We start from the raw sequence: 19,730 nt of genomic DNA on the forward strand, positions 1-19,730 counted from the left end.
AGGAGCATGTGGGAGCCAACATGGGTATCCAGATCCCGCTGTTGGTTATTGGCCGGAGAGGCGTCTCGGTCATGTCTGCATGTCTCCCGAACCCGTAGGGTCTACACACTTAAGGTTCGGTGACGCTAGGGTTGTAAAGATATGAATATGCAGTAATCCGAAAGTTGTTCGGAGTCCCGGATGAGATCCCGGACGTCACGAGGAGTTCTGGAATGGTCCGGAGGTAAAGAATTATATATAGGAAGTGCTGTTTCGGCCAACGGGAAAATTTCGGGGTCACCGGTATTGTACCGGGACCACCGGATGGGTCCCGGGGGTCCACCGGGTGGGGCCACCCATCCCGGAGGGCCCCATGGGCTGAAGTGGGAGGGGGAACTAGCCCATAGTGGGCTGGTGCGCCCCCCTTGGCCCACCCCCCATGCGCCTAGGGTTGAAACCCTAGGGTGGGGGGGCGCCCACTTGCCTTGGGGGGCACTCCACCCCCCTTGGCCGCCGCCCCCTTGGGAGATTGGATCTCCCAGGGCCGGCGCCCCCCCCCCCCAGGGGGCCTATATAAAGGGGGGGAGGGAGGGGGCAGCCGCACCCTTGCATCTTGGCGCCTCCCTCTACCCTGCTACACCTCTCCCTCTCGCGCAGACGCTCGGCGAAGCCCTGCTGCGGTGACAACTGCATCCACCACCACACCGTCGTGCTGCTGGATCTTCATCAACCTCTCCTTCCCCCTTACTGGATCAAGAAGGAGGAGACGTCATCCGCTCCGTACGTGTGTTGAACGCGGAGGTGTCGTCCGTTCGGCGCTTGGTCATCGGTGATTTGGATCACGACGAGTACGACTCCCTCATCCACGTTCTAGTGAAGGCTTCCGCTCGCGATCGACAAAGGTATGTAGATGCATCCGATCACTCGTTGCTAGATGAACTCATAGATGGATCTTGGTGAAACCGTAGGAAATTTTTTTGTTTTTGGCAACGTTCCCCAACATCCACCTCCCATATGGAATAGGAAAAGAGGAAGGGAAAAAGAGAAGGAAGGAAGGGGGTGCCCCCCTTCCCTAGTCCAATTTGGACCAGACCAAGGGGAGGGGTGCGGCCACCCTTGAGGCCCTTTTTCTTCTTTCCCGTATGGCCCAATAAGGCCCAATACGTATTCCCATAACTCTCTGGTACTCCGAAAAATACCCGAATCACTCGGAACCTTTCCGATGTCCGGATATAGTCGTCCAATATATCGATCTTTGATTAACGAGCTAGGAAACATAATCATCTTTGATTAACGAGCTAGTCAAGTAGAGACATACTAGTGACACTCTGTTTGTCTATGTATTCACACGTGTATTATGTTTCTGGTTAATACAATTCTAGCATGAATAATAAACATTTATCATGAAATAAGGAAATAAATAATAACTTTATTATTGCCTCTAGGGCATATTTCCTTTACACTCCACTTTCCCAGGTCGCGACAAGTGGCGCACATGCAGCGCGCCACTTGTCGCAACCTGGGAGTTTTCCCTTTTTACGTAGATTCGTTTATTCAAAACGTTTTATCTCTTAAACCGCACGTCCAAATCTCGAACCGTTTTCACCATTGGATTCCTCACGTCGAGATCTTTAAAACTAGATCCCATGTTGATAGGTTTTAACGAACTTTTTTTCACGAAAAAACTGGACGAAAAAAACCGGGCGAAAAAACCGAACTGGGAGCACGGTTTTTTTTCCTTTCCGAAAGAGGCACGCCCGTGCCTCTCGCGAAATCACAACCGTGCCTCTCGTGGAAGCAAAACCGCGACTCTCGTGGAAGGAAAAAAACAGAAAACGCGTCTTTTTTTTTCCATTTCCGAGAGGCACGGTCGTGACTCTCGCGAAAGCACAACCGTGCCTCTCGCGAAAGCAAAACCGTGACTCTCGTGAAAGAAAAAAATAGAAAACGCATATTTTTTCCCTTTCCGAGAGGCATGGCCGTGACTTTCGCGTAAGCACAACCGTGCCTCTCGCGGAAGCAAAACCGTGACTCTGACGAAAGAAAAAAAACAGAAAACACGTTTTGTTTTTCCCTTTCCGAGAGGCACGGCCGTGACTCTCGCGAAAGCACAACCGTGCCTCTCGCGGAAGCAAAACCGTGACTCTCGCGAAAGAAAAAAAAAACAGAAAACGTGTTTTTTTTTTCATTTCTGAAAGGCACGGCCGTGACTCTCGCTAAAGCACAACCGTGCCTCTCGCGGAAGAAAAACCGTGACTTTTGCGAAAGGGAAAAAAAGAAAACACGTTTTTTCGCGCAAATTTTTTTTTCGAAACTTTTTTTGATCGAAAAGCTAAGAAAGACCGGGGAAAAACCAAAATGTGGAAAAAACCCGAAAAAAAACCATTTAAAAAGCCGAAAACGCGTGCGGAAAAATAAAACAAAATCTGAAGAGAGCGTCCAGAGCGTGACACGTGGTGAATGGCTGAGAGCGCGTCAAGTGGCGCTGATCGTTGCGAGGCTCCCGAAGGAGCGCTCGTTAACTAGTTGTTCCCCAAACAATTATGTTTTTAGAAAAACTAGTAAAATGACCGTGCGTTGCCACGGGCAATAATACATGTACAAATTATAGACGTGTCCGTCTAATTGAATGACAAAGTTTAGTTGAGGATTATCTAACTTGATGTTGAGATGAAGTAGCGTACATCTGTATACTTTTACTCTGAGTGGAAACATCCCCATCCAGCGACAAATTTGGCAAGTCTATGGCGGATAAGACGGAATCACAAAGCAGTCCATTTTTTGAGTCTTTTGATATTCGTTTTGCTAGAAGGACAGCAAATGTTGATACTCATGACTGTGTGTGAGTGGCGCAGAAGCACGTTGGCTGGACCATAGCCCTCATTTTATTTTGCATAGTCTACAAGCTGATAATAAGATGAATGAAATTCGGAGAGGCCGTCTCTGTTTACAAAAATAAAAATAAAGCTGATTGTAAGAACATTATCTTGGTTTGAATGAAGCACACTTTTTTTTTCTACTAAAGAAACTTAAAGCCAGATACACCCTACAGTTACGAATTATCTAAAAACCTAATGCACATAATAACCTGTAATGTAAAGTATATTTACAAGTCGCATCTGGGCCTCAAATACGATGCACAAATGCTTCATCATCATTTCAGCAAACTACCTGGGAAAGTATATACATCAACTACATTGAAAGTATTATTTTGATTTTACATATCAGAAAAGAGTGAAGAGCAATAAAATCTCGAATTAGTGAGATGTCAAGAAGCTTCCAGGTAGGTGGTTTTCTTGGACATGAACCATCTTCCTCTACTCGAGAGAAAACATATCAAAAGACAAGCAGAATTTTCACTTCAGTTCTGGTATTCATGCACTCAAGAATTTACACTTCGGTTCACTAGTCCGGTTTCTCTCAGTAACACATGATAACAAGATGCATGTTAAACACAAATGACTCCATATGACGGAGGTGACCTGCACAAAATAAACATCAGATAATTTAAAAACTATTTCATTATCTAATTTTATCGTGAAATAAAAATATAGCCATATATAATAAAAGAAATAGAGTGGAAATATAACTGCCAAATTTCTCACCTATGATGTAAGGATCTCTTTATAGACGATGTTCTTCGTGTACATACCAACAGGACTATCAGAGCTCTTGTTTTTGCTGCAAGTTGAACTCTTCTTTTTGCTGTCATCTGAGTTATTTTTCTTATTACCAGCATCAGGAGCGGCAAGAATCTTGACGTTCTTTCTAGCGGTGGATCTAGATAGTGCAACATACAACTGTCCGTGAGAGAACACCGGCTCGGGCAAGTAAATACCAACATTCGGGATAGTTTGCCCCTGTGCCTTGTTCACCGTCATGGCGAAGCTGAGCCTTATTGGAAATTGCTTCCTCTTGAACTGAAAAGGAAACATCTCATCATCAGAGGGGCAAAGGGGGATCCTTGGCAAGAAGATCCTTTTTCCAGCATGTTGGCCAAGGACAATTTCTGCATCGATGACATTCCTTTGGAACCCTCGAACCACCAGCCTCGTGCCATTGCAAAGTCCATTCGTAGGGTCAATGTTCCTGAGCAATATGACAGGGCAGTTAATCTTGAGCTTCAACACATGCGGGGGCAGCCCATTAGGGGTCAATGTGTTAAGGAATTCTGAAGGATAGTAGTTATGAGGGTTGTCCACCGCACAATCAAAACTATGGTACACCATCTCATCTCCCTGGAATCGACTGATCATCTTCAGATTAATCATATCCACGCAATCATTCCGTGTTGACAAGATTGCTCTGGAGGTGATGTAGTCTGGGTCTGACGTGTTAGCACCGAGGCTAGGAAAAGTATTGTCTATTAGTGTATCAAGGTCAGTGTCCTTCCCAGTTGACGACACACATATCTCGTCTGGAAGACGGACGTCGCCATCTCCATTGGTCTCCTCCTTACCATCACCAATGCGCAGTAGATACTCTGCAAACCATGGGTCACTATGTGCCCTCATATTGCGTACCAACTTAAGGTGGCGCATGGAATCCCAAAGGTAAGACCTACGTAGCGATGAATTAATTATCTGAGCCATAGACCCCTTACGGACAACAAGGAGGACATGTCTGAAATCTCCACCGAACACAACTGTCTTCCCACCGAACGGCAGGTCTGGTCGGCTCGTCACGTCGCGCATACTATTGTCCAACGCCTCCACTGCCTGTCTCTTTGTCATGGAAGCCTCATCCCAAATAATGAGAGAAGCTGACTGTAGGAGCTTGGCAGTCCCGCTCTGTTTAGTGAAGCTACAAAACCCACCATCATCGATGCCTAGTGGTATCTTGAACCATGAATGAGCTGTTCTCCCTCCGGGCATTATGGAGGCAGCAACACCGGACGTAGCTGTCGCTATAGCAATCTTGTTCTGCCCACGTACCGTTGCAAGCAGTGCTCTGTACAAAAAAGTCTTTCCGGTGCCTCCAGGTCCATCCACAAAGAACACAGCACCCTCATCACAATCAATAGCAGACATAATTTCATCGTATGCGGCCCTCTGATCTGAATTAAGTGAATCTGATAGATATGTGTCCTCAACATTGAGCTCTATGGTGGATTCCTCGAAGATCTCCCTTGTCACACTGCATGAAGTGTCATATTCTTCCTGGATATCGGGAAGAGGGAATGACTCTATCTCCTTGCCCATTGATTGTAGCATATTCCTGATATCTATTAGAACCATTTGCTCAACTGCAACTTTGGATGGATTGCTACGACGATAGTCTTCTGACATTGCATGTAGGTGCTTCTCCCAGAGTCCACGCACATCGCTTGGCTCACAGAATACCAGTATCGTTGCAAAGAGCCTCCGTAGAGATGATGGCATCTCATATAATGTGGATTCATTGAGGGACTCATCCAGTGTGTTGTCTCCTTCGATCAACCCCCTTCTTTCGGCAGCTTCACGAAAGGATGGTAGGATCTCACCATTAACCGCCCTTAGGTCCTCATAAGAGGTGGCGCCAGTGACATGGTTTAGGAGGACCCGCAGGTAATAGCGTTCCCCCTCGGCAGGATGAGCTGACACAATTCTTCCAATTTGTCCACCTGTATCTCGTACCCTTCTTCTCCAATATTTATTGTTCTGACTTGTCTGCCAGGTGTACCACTCGGGGAAGTCCCTGTACAAGATAGAACGAGCATCCTCATGTAACCTATTTGCCTCAAAGTACTCTGTAAGCATCGACTTCTCAACACCTTCACGGTTAACTACTCGTTCAATATTTTGGGCTGCTTGGAATGACACCATGTGCATGTTTGGCAAATGGAGTTGTAGCTGCTTCACAGGTGGCGAGTTCTTACTCAATTCAAATCCATATATCCTCCACAATGCTTCTGGAGGAGTGACCCACCTAGCGTCTCTATACTGTTTGATCTCATCTATGTCTCCATTTTTGTCAGCCTCACTTACAGCAATAGACGCTCGATCATGGCCCTTGTATATGTACTTGAATAGGTATTTAACGGCCTTTATGCTTCCGCATGCCTCAACATTGATGTGACAATTGAAGTAGCGCAAGAGGTGTGGGTTATATGGGACGACCCACCTATTATCTAGCCATTCCTTTCGAACCATTGCTTTACATCCGTCTTCACGTCGTCTATATAGCGGGTAGGAGTCCTTGGCTTGTAAGGTAGTCGCGTTGAAAGGTCGCGAATAGTGATTCTTGCAAGAAGGACGACCCTTTGTGCAAGGGCATTCACGATTCAAAGCACCACAAGGTCCATGCATCATATGTTTCACGACCAACTTGTACAGCTCTGGGTACTTCTTCTTGTTGGGGAGCTCAGCTGAGATAAGGAGATCATACTGCTCGGGGCAAGTGAGCTTGTATCGGCCCTCCATGATGAGCAGGAAGTGCGCATGAGGCAGGCCCCTCTTCTGGAACTCCACCACATACACATAAGCCCTCACCTTACCCAAGATATCCTTTTTAAATAGCTTATTCTTGAGTTCCTCCAACTTCTCCCTGAAAACACGGACGATGAGATCTGGACGATCTTGAGGTGTCTGGCCAGGGTAAAGTTCCTTCCTAATCTCATCCCAGTTTGGGTTGCATGTCATCGTGAGGAAGATGTCTGGATTTCCATACCTCCTAACTAAGGCCATAGCATCCATGTAGCGACGCCTCATGTCTCGTGGACCACCGATAAATGACGTAGCTAGAAATGTGTGTTTTCGAATGGAATCTGCCCTACCCTCACCGGCATGTAAGCTATCCACCAAGCCTTGGTACAGGTCCGCCCTTATTTTATCTTGATGACCCCATATGTAGTCCAACCGGGAGTTCTCAATCTTGATGTATGTGTCGACCGCGAACTGCTGGAAAAGACGTTTGCCAAAGAGAATCGGGTTGAATATCCCAGGACGCATCTGGAATTTGTAGCAGTAGTAGTCCCTCACAGACACACATAGCCTACCTCCAGAACCTGCATAGAAAATTGAAAACGATGGTGATGTCGATTGGTAGCACACCTCAAATGGACGGTGATGTAACAACTTATTGCAACACTAACCTGCATCATCGTCATCAGCAGCGTTCTCACTGATTGTGGGATTGGAGGACCTATTGTTAAGGCCACGAGCTAGACGAGCTGCACGAGCTGCCATCACAGTTTCATAGGGCACACCTTCCTTCGGGATATCAGTATGCCACCCAAGTTCACCTCTAGGGAAGAAAAGAGGGTACGACAACGCATCATAGCATCCATGGTAGGACTTGATGCCGTATATATCTCTATTCTTCCCTTGTAGGATGACGCTATTGTCGAATTGTCTTCGACGTTCACTACCCTCCACCCACACAGCGGCTACTTCTGAAGTGGTCGGTGCGTTATGTGTTCTTTGATCCATCTGCTGGTCAAGGTTAAGTGTTATGCGATAGTCATCAACATCATCAACGTGGCCCATACTCCGGAGGTGTTCAGAGTATGGGTTGCCACGAAGTATGTTGACCAATTGTGTGATTACTTCTTTGTCTTTCTGGCACTGCTCTTTACGGCAACTGCGATATCTATGTTCTAAACTGGGGTCATCATCATAGAAGTAGAGCTCCAAGTGACTACGATCCAATCCATCTTGTTTGCCGAATGACCGTATGTTGTGGTACATTTGGCCATGGGCACGAAATGTATAGATAGGATGCTTTGATATGTTAGTGGTATCACTATCAAGGTGACAATATAGTGAGGTGAATGAGAAGTGGCCATTGAAAAACCTGATATTGTCACGGAAATGCCTGGCATCAGAGTCTGCACTTGTCCATAGCCTCATGAGCTCGGGTGGCGTATCTGGGTTGGCCAGTTTGATCTTCCCCTTCCGGCAGCAAAAACCCTTGGACTCACGCTCAAACTTCTTTGCACAGCAGTGTTTGCAGTCCTCCATCGACTTCAGCTTGTGTGTTCCTGTTGGGAGTTTGCTATAAACCATATCATAGGGATCTGGAACGTTTGAAATTGAAGCAGAGTCGTCATCATCGTCAACCTCCTCCATTTCAACATCCTCGTCATTGTCCTCATCTGAAATGTTCAACGCACTGGCAATATGAGTACAAAAAACATGCACATGATATACACGCGACGTCGTGGAACATGATTAAAATACCTATCCCAGCAAACATGTAGCCTTCCTCGTCTTCCGAGTCTTCCTCCAATATGACACCCTCTTCATCACCTATCGGATAATTATCTATGAGGCTCATGTATCCAATAGGTCGTGCACGAATATAAAAAAAAGTTTACAATCGTCATTGACTTGCGAGTGTGTTGTATGTTCTTGGATAGTATCGGGAATTGGAGATGTATTTTCTATGAATACAACATAAACGTATAATCAATATGATTATCAATGACTTATCCTAGAATGTCAGAACAATTAAGAGAAAACATTATCATTAGTGACAAGGACAGATTGTGAAGGAAGTTCAAAATCATTGACACCTTCCACAGTCATCGATGGATTTTGATCTAACGATGCATTCATGCCGTCATTGTGTGCTAGATGTATTTCGCCTGGATCGCACATTCGCGATGTACTTATTGTTCATACAACATAAAAATTTCAGTGACTAAATCTAGAGAATCAGAATACGAAGTTAAGAACATTACCGTTGTTAATGATGACCGATTGTGGTGGATGTTCAAATCCATTTATGTTGTCTGGGGTAATCGAGTAGTTTTCATCCATCGATGTGGGTCTGTTCTTCCTACCACTTGCATGGAAAGCTTGGTTTCGACGATCCATCAAAGCTTGCCTTTCTCCAGGTGTCACATGTTTTCTCCGTGGTTCAGTACTGACATCCATATCTGGTGTCTCCGCACACGATATATCCTCAGAAGCAGTTTGGATATAAATAGGGGAACCAATGAGCTCGGGAATAGACCAATCACGTCTGACTACGGAACCATCGGGACCAAATAAACTTGCATTTTCGCGAACTATCTTCGGGGTGTAAAATGGGTTCTCCATGGCCAAGGAATCTTGGCTGAGAGTGTTGCGCCTTGACGTGCGGCGAGCGCTCTTTGCATGCTTTTTCTCATGAGTCATACTGGCATACCGCTCCCTATCATTAACACGTTTACTTTCCATCTTCTCTGTTGAAATCACATGATAAGTGCACAACAACATAAGAGTACTGATTGCGTGATCTCGGCTAATGAACAATTCTGATTGGTGTTGAGTAATTATTACCTATCGATGATTTTGTCTGTTGATAGGCTTCACGCTTACTTTTTAGCAGTGCATCTTTCTTAATGATATCCATGCGAGCATACCGTTCCCTATCATTAGCAGGTGTACTCTTGATTTTCTCTGTTCAATGACACGAAAGTGGCAACATTGTCGGAGTGCTTGTTTGTTACATGCAACAAATGAACAATTTTGACTGGTTTGATGCAAATTTTACCTGTTGATGATTTCATTTTTTGATAGGCTCCACGTTGTCTTTTTAATAGCGCTTCTTTCTGATTGCTATCCATGCTCGCATATCGTTCCCTATCTCGTTGCCTCCTTCGCTCTTTGGGATCTATGGGTTGTGGATGAATATGGGATGATGTGGGACTAACAGTATTGCAAGTGTTGAAGCCAATAATATCTACAGAATAGAGAATCATCACATATGTAGAACAATGAGTAATGAATAATTAGCATAGCAAGATTTATTGGTTGTCTATATACCATTCTGGTGGTTCTGTTCGTTTAGAACCGGCAAATCAATTAATTGCCTCCGGTATGTGTCATTTCTGCTGAGCCAGTCATTATCTTCAAGAGGAACCATATTTTCCTTGTTGCAAGAACTGTCTTCTTGTTCTAACCATGGCACGTCAGGTATAGTTGCTTAGAAACATGGAACAACGCAATTGCTATATTTGCAAGTAATAATATGCCTACTATTAAGCACCTTTAACAACTGACGTATCTTGACTTGATTGTGTCTCTTGGGAATGAACCAATAGTCGAGCTTTCTTTTGTTGATAGGCTTCACGACGCTTTTTAAGTAGCTCATCTTTTTTCTCTGCATCCATCTGAGCATATCGTTCCCTAGCACGTTGCCGCTTGCGCTCTTTCGCATCTATAGGTTCCCCTCCATTATTAATATCGATGACACCTAAAAAACAGAATAATAATTTAGTTATTTCTTGTGCATCAGATTGTACAATTAGACAGCATTAGATCATTAAATATTACTTTGGTTCGTAGAGTTCGACATGTCTTTGAAGGGAGTACGATCACTCGATCATGTCGGAGACTTCATCTGCAAGGAAGATAGTGTCAAAAAAGTTTCTGTTACGTGGCCACCGTGGTAAGATTGTAGAGTGCACGCTTATTCTACCTCATTACAATTCATATTCGACTTATGCACTCCTGCTTATTATACTAAGAATTAAAATCACTAATGATGATGATTTAAAAATTATTCATACAGTGAAATTCAGTTGACATTACCTCAAGAGCATAATAAATTATAATTTGTTGATGCAAATTAAAATGATACATATTTTATATCCATAAAATTAATAGCACATGGTACTACAAATATCTTGCATTCTCTTGAGTCACAAGATTTCATCAGACTCTTTTTTTAGGATCGTTTACCGTACATTAGATATTGTCCACATGAGAAAATGTAAGAAATGGAGGCATCGTTGTACAAGAGAAAAACACAGCGTCGTATAACATTTGGCCCACCCACAAGAACTAATCTGGTCAACGGCCTATTACATCAAGTGCCACCACATCCATTCTAAATTGGCCCAACTTGGGCCTGCCAGCACCGCTGTGCCACTATGCGCACCGTCCGATCCTCTGGACGGCACAGATCAACAACACGATCACAAAATCAGCACCGGTGGAAACCCTACCAAAATTATCCTCCAATTTTCGCCGTCATTCACGGAAAGGAAGGAGATAGCGGCTGCGTCGGCGCCGAATTCCTTGCCGGCGTGGCCGCGCCTCCAATTCAGGATGCTCGACGGCGATGCCGCGTCCGGCGTCGATCTACCCCGCTGTGCTCGTTGAGGATGTGGTGCTGCCGTCCTTGAAGGCAGACGTCCTGGCCATGGTGATGGGGGCTGCGTGGGCCGTCGCCATTGATGGCAGGCGCGGTGGCCGCGAAACGGCGGCTGCGCGCGGTACGGTGACGGCGGGCCGGGAGACGGCGGCTGAGCGGTTTCTGTGTGCTGGAGTTTGCTCCGGCGGCGTGGAGCAGCAACCGGCGCATCGCAAAGGGATGGAGGCCCCCTTTTCCCAGCCAGTCACCGATTATACGTGGGTACGTGTATTTCTGCAACCTCACGTATTAGTCTGAAGCATACTATTCTATTATGCAGCTTATGCTCGAAGCCCAAATAGTAAACAGGATGCGCTTTGCATAGAGTCGATGCTCACAAACATGGGGCTAATTATACATGGTAAACATAAATAAACCATAGGTCTTACCGAACCAAATTAGATAGGAGTCTGCGTGCGTTTATCTTAGCGGCGTGGCACCCGGGTTGATAGTCGAGCTGATTGAATTGGAGGCGGGGAAAGATCAGCAAGAAACCAATGCCACGAAGAGTGCGTGAGGTTCGTATGCCAAGTTATCCAACATTGTTTGCGTGGAATCAGACTTATATGCAACCATGGATAGGAAAGAGATCCTGTATTAATTAATTAGAGTTAATGCGCATTATTACACAAGGAATTAGTGGGGAAACAAAAAAATGGAAAGAACATAGATATAGCAGTTGACCCCGGACAGAATCTCATCTGTCATTGATTTCTTTCATCCAGCTGGATTTATAATGATGACAACACGCATAAAAATAGATCCTTGTGAAGCTGTTTTAGAGGCGACGAACACTAAGTGGCTGTGCGAACATAATAACATTGGAACATCATTATAGAGCATCGAAGTGAATTTTGCATCAGACTTGAACCCTCCTCATTCGTTGAACATGAACATGGCTCATTCGTTGAACAATCAAGCTGGCCCGGTTCTGCAAGGACCCTAGAGCATCTCCTAGTGCCGCACGGCAGGCTGCCAGCTCGTAGGACTGCTGGTTGTCTGGTTAGAAGACAAGCTGGCTCATGTGTGTCGTTTTCAAGAACCCTACAAAATAGGTTTAATTAAACAACATACAATACATTTTTATATAAGATGGTCGTGTTAGACGTTCTTCGATTACACAAGCACTCACGTTGTGCTCTGTTGACCTCAAGCAGTATGGCACCTAAAGTCCAAAGCCCCTGCTTTGCTAGTCCCCACCGCATCAAGTGGCGTGACACATGTTGGTCCCAGACGCGTAGGTAGATAAACTCCCTCCTGGTTGAGCAATAAAATGTTAGCCCACTGCCAATAAAATGTACTAAACATTAAGCAGAGTTCTTACCAAGTGTTCATTAGGACCACATGTAGGTATGGCATGGTACGGTCGTCTGACCTGTGTAACATTATTTTGCTGACATGCATCACTATGCCAAGGACATATGGGAAAAAATCATGTGAATTTGTTAAGAACTCTGGCTCAACTACATGTCAGCAAAATTCATTGTGAAATGATACAAAGCACCTGCAAGCATCCTGCTTCTGAGGCTGTAGACATCTATAAAATCAATGAATCGTGGCGGCAACGAAGGGGTGTTAATGCTGGCCCTGGCAAGAAGTACTTCAGTGCGCGAGTGGAGGACGATGTAAAAGTCACATGGCACCGACAATGCAACTGGCAGATGCTACTGGTTCAAAACCAACTTTTTTGAATAAGTATACTGAGCCGGCACGTAGGTTGTCGCTGAAGCGATATGCGATCGGTTGAAATGGATCAAATGCAATTGCATCCATTTTGACCCCCTGGAAATTTATTGCATACATTAGCAGTATTATCAGCAGCTCACTTGATAGCATATCTTCTTTGAATACTTATAGTTTGGTCGATGAGGATGGCGTGAAAGATGGCTGCTCCACTCCAGGTATGTTTGATGCGAGCATACAAAACCTTTGCTGTTGCGTCCAACCTATACTGTATATATGTAGGTTTTCTATTTCGCTGAACCTTACATGTCTGCAATTGGTTGACAAAGAGAACAATTCTGTATATTTACTTATGCAAATAACTAAAAGCAGGAATGGATAAAATGTTGCCTGGTGATCGGCGGGGGAGGGCCAATGGGAGCGGGAACGAAGTTCACAGGCCAGGACGGCCCATCCTGGGTCCCATCGCCATGAGTGCCAAGACCCGATTTCTCTTCAACATGACTCATGGTTCAGAACGCAGAATGATTTTTATAGCATGGTATATGGCAGGAAATAGAAGTGCTGGAATTTGTATTAGCGCCAGTTAAAAGGACGTATTTTAACTGATTTGACTATTTTCATTTTCATTGGCACCAAGTAAAACCATGGTGATAGAAGAAAGGAAGTGACTGAAAGAAGGAAGGAGATTGATCGCCGTTTGATTGAAAGAAGGAAGGAGATTGATCACCGTCATGAATGAATTAATTGCCATGCATGAATTGATTGCGTTTGGATTGATTGTTGATTGATTGCGCTTGGTTGCCTTATGTGAATTATTTCTTTAGCAAAGATAAAGTCGATTGGAGGGAGAAAAGAAAATCGGCTGTGGGAGAAAACCGTTGGAGGGAGGGAAAAAAATCGCTCGAGGGGAGGGGGGATCGTACGAAGGGGTTGGACGAAGAGGGGAAACGGAACCTTACGTTTCTTTTAGGTAGTAGAGATAGGGGATTCCTCCATCAATGCAGTTTTTCGTACATGGCTTCTGTGCGTTGGTTCTTCAGGTGCAACCAAATGGTTATGTGCAACCGTTGACATTTGAGACTGGCCTGTTCGGCGAGAGGAGAAAGTGTCTATTGTCAAACTTGTTCTTAACATGTTACATTTGGGTTGGATTAGATTAGATAGCTCTATTGTCTTCTTGGCTCTGTAATATATAGCTGCAAGTATTTGGATATGGATAATCCGTAGATGGTCGTGATGTTGTGTTTGGTTGATTTCGTTCGGTTCGAGGATGTTTGAAGTTAGTATGGCGTGTGTTTTTGTTAGGATAGCTGGAAGGTTGCGTTGGGCTGAAATCCGGGGTAGGGCGTCCCCTTGATGCGAATGATTATGTGCCACTTGTCAGTTTCATGAGATATGAAATTGGGGGCATGATGCTCCCTTTCTAGAACAATAATAATATAGCTCTAATGTGCTGTTTGTATTTTTTTTGTGTTTGTTTGTTGTGAGCAGCGATGGAGGAACAGGCCCATTGGCAAATTGGAGGCATGGTATTCCTTTTCATTCATTTGGTCGTTTCGGATCACCTATATTCAACCAAAGCGGTCATCTTGTTGGGATATCTTATCAAGATTACGAGGCATGGTCCGTGATGTTCCTGCAACAAGCTGTCCTTAGGGAAGCAGAGATCAGCAGGTACTATGTGATCCACCATTTGTGTACATTAATATATATAGTGTTGCAATGTGTTGTACCACTTACCCACAATACTGAAATTCAAATTGGTTGCTATGGCCATGCCTTCAACGGTTTCATGTACATAATCTGCACTCTATACCTAGTTATAGTACTATAGATTAATTCTACTATTGGTTCCAATAAATGTGGCAACAGCTTTTGCTTACATCTTTCCTTATTTTCTTTTCTGTAGTGCATTGGGTAGTGTTTCGTATGTACTGAACGGAAACCCAATTCCCCGTGAAGTCCCAATTCTGCCCAAAGGACCAGTCCCGCCCGTCTAGGAGCAGCAGGCTGTAAGTACTACTTGAACAAATTTTCAATGTACAGTTTTCTTTTCGGGTGACAATCTTAATGCATGTAGTGTTTGATAGGGGAAAACTTTACTTGTTACAGTTTGTTACTTGTTGCAACCGATCCTTAATCCCAAGAGTTGACTACTGTGCAGTACAGGAGATAGCGCCTCATGCCTTCACCTTAACAGCAGATGGAAAATATCAGAGTACATCCACAGGCAGCTGCACACACGGTGGAGTTGACTGTTGTTGCAGCCTAATGTAGGTTTCAGTTTGGTTGCTATTATTAAACTAACCATCTGACTTGTTATCGCAGCCTAGTGTGCTTGTTGATTTAGTTTCTGTCTTTGAACTGCCATGACTTATTTGCAGCCTAGCGTAGTTGTTGATTTATTCTATTTGTTGAAATGTAATCTGATTTGCTGTGGTAGCTTAATGAACTTGTGGATTTAGTTTCTGTTGTTAAAGCTATCATGTGGCTGGAATCACTTTTATCCTTGGAGCCCCAGAGCTTAGAGGAATCATTTGTGTTACGATTGAGTTGTTGGGTGTTCGCCCATTTTGTCAGGTGATGTGAAATTGGAAGTTCTCTTATCGATTATGTTAGAGATAATATTTGAAAGTTAGAGATAACTATGTATTTAGAGATAAAATAGGTTTACACAACCTTGCCTTGTACTCCAAGCCTACCCCTCTCTCATGTACTCTATATATACCCTATACAAGGGCCACATCAATACAATGAATATTGTAGGTTCTATATTTTCTATATGATATCAGAGCGGTTTGTCCAACGACGCCGATTCTAGGACCTTTCCCCATTTTCGCAGCACGCCGTCCCCGAGGAGATCCATCTCCTCTCCCCGAGGACGCGGCACCCGATCGATCAAATATTAGATGGGTTCTTTAGATTAGCTTAGCTACAAATTTCGAATTCCAATCTAGGTTTAATTTTCTCAGCCACCAATAAATCCACCAACCCTCAAAATCCGGTGAAAATCAATGCAAAATACGGCATCCAGAGCTCCAACGACTCGCGCGAGATCCGGCGTTTCTCGCGCAGCAACGTGCGTACACGACGGCGCATCACCACGGCAACAGATCGGCATCTCAGCTGCCTCGGCAGTACGCGTGTACGACTCCACGGTTCGGGCAGCATCTACATCTACATCATCCATGATCCAACCGGCCAGCGCGATCTTCGTCGACCCCACAACCCGCATGCTCGCCGGCAGCAGCTTCGCATGCATGCGCTGTCAAACAGCAGCCGCTCCGGCGGCACATGTACTCCAGCACGGCTGGATGCAAGGTATGAACGTGCATGTCTTTTAGCCATGTGCCCTATATCCGGTACGTACTACACGTACGGCCTTTGGCAGTGCATGCAAGCTTCACCGAGCCCCTGTGTCTCGGATCACGGGAGGGCGCTTCGCCGGCATCAGCCACCAACGCACTGAGCGACCTACACCGAGCTGCTGCATCGAGCGATCTGCATCGACCCTTGCCACATCATCGAGCCGACCGACTACACCGACCGATTTGCACTGCATCAAGGGGAACTACACCAGGCCGAACCACTTCATCAAGCTAATTACGAGTCAAGATCATCGTCGAGTACATCTACAAGAAGCAATCACGACATGCATCGTTCACACGCCAGGCCGGTGTGCAACCAGATGCGATTCTTCATCGACTTCACCTACTCGGCACGACATCGACACTTCGCCGCCACAGGGACGCCTTCAAGCGACGCATCATCATCGACATGTCGTTGCAACACCATCACTGGCACTTCATCGCCAAGGTCTTCATCAACGTGGTCTTCACCAACATCATCGTCGACACACCACCGCCGCCTTGTCCACAAGATGGACAACTAGCGTCCTCTGACAGATTTTTCTGCAAGACGCAACCACGACGACGGCATCGACCGCGTCATCCACAATAATACGACTGCATCGACACGGCGTCACTATAGTGACGACCCCTACACGGCAACACGGTTATGGCAAAACCGATGTGTGCTCGATGGGCTTCCTCCGGTCTTGGCAAAACCGGTGGACTCATCGCCGACGACACCCTCTGACATCTGCAGGGTGTATCGTCCACGTCTGCAGCTCCGTCGTAGCGCATTTTTTTGCGCCTCCGGCTTTATGCGGCTTCATTATCCACGACGACTACTACATCGACCATGACTACTACGACCATGGATACATCACGATCGGTGATCTCGACATCGACCACATGACTACGTCTATAGCAACACATCGGCAACAACTCCAGTCAACAGCGTCCGTGTCGTCACCAGCATCCACGCCACTCCCGCTGTGACTGCGGGAGGGAAGAGAGGAGAAGATAGGGAAGGCACTAGAAGGGGACGCAGTCACCGCCCTAGGTGCAGACCCATTAGGCATTAGAGACGCAGTTGATGATGGCGCAGCGGAGAAGACGACAGAAGCAGAAGACTTTAATTTCAGTCGCCATCGTTCGTTTCACTCCCGCTACGACTGAGAGGGAATGTTAGAGATAATATTTGAGAGTTAGAGATAACTATGTATTTAGAGATAAAATAGGTTTACACAACTTTGCCTTGTACTCCAAGCCTACCCCTCTCTCATGTACTCTATATATACCCTACACAAGGGTCACATCAATACAATGAATATTGTAGGTTCTATATTTTCTATAGATTAAACTGTCGAAGGCTAATTGTTGCCGATGACACAAACAAACCAAATATTGCAAAAGAACAATTTCTACTAGTACTTTGTTCGTAGTCTATTTATAGTTCTTTTTCCTATTTTCTTTTCTTTTTTGTCTTTCAAAGTAGTTTTGCTCTGAAGTTTTAAGTTTTCATGGATGTACATCTTTGTTGTCGAACTGATTGAACATTTCAGTTTTTCATGGCACATATTTAAAAACTAATGTCTAGGAGATGATAATTTTGAATATATGTTTTGGTGGTTTGTGGGATTCGTTGCGTGCTTCATGTGAAATGGACTTGTTTTTCAGACAACGGAAATTTTGTGGCGTTCTAAAAATTATAGGTTGGTACATGAGAAAAATAACGCCACACTAACTCACAGTTACAGATTGTTCATGTTTGCAGGTATGTTTGGATATCAACTAAAAAAAAGGGTATGTTTGGATACGATTTATAGAAAAATGTTACCAAGCAGCGAGGAAATCAGCATGCAGAATATTTTGTGACCACGTGCAATAAGAAAATAATTTTAATCAAATCCATCCTAAACTGGTTGTACGTGGACAAGATAACATTTATCTGATCTTATGACTATCTTGGGATGATAATGGCACTGGGTGACAGTACCTTCAAGACCACCACTCATGTATCTGCTACATTCTCTTTCTACAAATGCTTAGGCAATCTATCATTCCTTCAGAAAATTGCAGCAAGACATATCTGCCGTATAAGGCTGTAACTTCATAGTGGACAAAGAACAATACTCCTTGCTTGCCACGTTAGAAACAATTCCAAGTAAATCACCACGACTTCTCAACATTACTCCCTGCTTTTAACTTAGTATTTAAACCATCGACAGTTCCTGAAACTCTTTGCGAGCCTCCTTCGACCAAGCGAACAAGAGAATCACACTTACTACAGCACAAGCACGGCGAAGAGAAGATGCAGCACTTTATATTATCCGGAATATAAAGTGTCTCGCACATGAAGTATTCTCCGGAAGACGGATGCACAACTCTGCTGCCAGCGGCCTCACAAAAGAAACAACGACCTGTTAGACCATTACCGAAAAAGACTTTCGCCCCGCTTTATATATAAAGCCACGACCAGAAGTACAAATCCGGGTACAACACACAACACCCCCCCCCCCCCCCCCCCCCCACACACACACACACGCCACACACACCAAAGGCAAGATACAAGAATGCCGATGCACCGTAACACTACCCAATCGACCACCAAGCACACTACCAAACACTTAGGGCCGACGAGGACCTTCCGAGACCTAGCCACCGAGAAGAAGTGAAGTGGGACAATGGTGAAGCATGGACTCCAAGGCGGTGCCTTCAAGAAGGGCACGACACCGAAAGCCACCACCGCCCGATCTCGGAGATCAAGTTTTCACCTGGAGCAACAAGGAGAGAAGAGAACACCGCGACGGGGCCTTCATGAAGGAAACGACGCCCGCGGCGCCGCCACCGTCGGCCGGAGAAGACCGGGCAAGTTATGTACTCCGGTGTTAACCCTCTACCAAACCACCATGCTTCGCCAAACATCACCAACCATGCCACCCACGCGGCCATGGCTGCCCGACCGCACCCAAGACGCGCGCTCCGCCCATGAACACCGCGTCTCCCGCCGCCAGGGCCGCCGCCCAGCATCCAAGCAGCTCCGTGAATACCCAAAGGCCTTGGCTTTGGCCTGACTGGCAGCCCCCGCCTATGAAGATGCCAGCAACCGCCCTGCCTCGAACATCGCCAGAGCCCCAACAAAGAGCACATAGCCGAGGAAAGGGGGAGGAGGAGCGAACGCATCCGGACCGGTGCACCCCTGCACCGGCGACGGGTGGCCATCGGGGCCTCCCATCACCGGACACACCCCCGTGTCGCCTCACCATGGCGCCCGCCGCAGCTCGACGCGAGGCCACCAACGGCAGCCCGCCCAACCATCGACAAGAAGCGCGAAGCCGGCCCGCACCCGCAGCCAAGAGCACTCACCGGGAGAGCCATCCCGCACCGCTCGCCGCCATCCAGGGGCTGGAACAGGGGAGCCCCGACTGGAGGACGGCCAGCGCGCACCACCAGCACGCGCGCCCGCCGCGAGCCCGACCACCGCGCTGCACGCAGCACGGAAGCACCCGCGCCCGCCGGCGAGGCGCCGCACGTCGCCCGCGCCTGCCGGACCGCCAGATCTGGCCACCACCGCAGCTACGAGCGCGAGCCGCCCCGTGCAGCCCACCGCGCCGC

At 46.1% G+C, this 19,730-nt stretch overlaps 2 protein-coding genes and 1 long non-coding RNA gene across 7 annotated transcripts; 1 reads left to right on the plus strand and 2 right to left on the minus strand.

Annotated features, from left to right (window-relative positions):
• Positions 1–3,584: 3,584 nt before the first annotated feature.
• Positions 3,585–4,520, minus strand: LOC147970309 (uncharacterized). The gene has a single exon (XM_087523389.1). The coding sequence runs from the start codon at positions 4,518–4,520 to the stop codon at positions 3,585–3,587; it is 936 nt and encodes a 311-aa protein (XP_087379515.1).
• Positions 4,521–4,554: 34 nt separating this feature from the next.
• Positions 4,555–9,080, minus strand: LOC147970310 (uncharacterized). Its single transcript, XM_087523390.1, has 6 exons — positions 8,642–9,080; positions 8,276–8,341; positions 8,139–8,207; positions 7,052–8,053; positions 4,676–6,964; positions 4,555–4,562 (listed from the first exon to the last, which is right to left on the minus strand). The coding sequence occupies exons 1-6, from the start codon at positions 9,078–9,080 to the stop codon at positions 4,555–4,557; spliced, it is 3,873 nt and encodes a 1,290-aa protein (XP_087379516.1).
• A 1,780-nt stretch (positions 9,081–10,860) lies between these two features.
• Positions 10,861–15,274, plus strand: LOC125507923 (uncharacterized). Of its 5 annotated transcripts, none has more exons than XR_007283140.2 (5): positions 10,861–11,304; positions 12,940–13,043; positions 13,138–14,442; positions 14,678–14,780; positions 14,933–15,274. It is a non-coding gene; the product is annotated as an uncharacterized LOC125507923 (long non-coding RNA). The 5 variants fall into 5 exon arrangements; XR_007283134.2 differs by having other exon boundaries at positions 10,864–11,304; positions 12,940–12,983; XR_015604005.1 differs by having other exon boundaries at positions 10,867–11,304; positions 12,940–13,306; positions 14,260–14,442.
• Positions 15,275–19,730: the final 4,456 nt, after the last annotated feature.

Source organism: Triticum urartu, chromosome 5A, assembly GCF_056163025.1.
Source record: "Triticum urartu cultivar PI428250 chromosome 5A, HENAU_Tu73, whole genome shotgun sequence".
Classification (NCBI taxonomy): domain Eukaryota; kingdom Viridiplantae; phylum Streptophyta; class Magnoliopsida; order Poales; family Poaceae; genus Triticum; species Triticum urartu.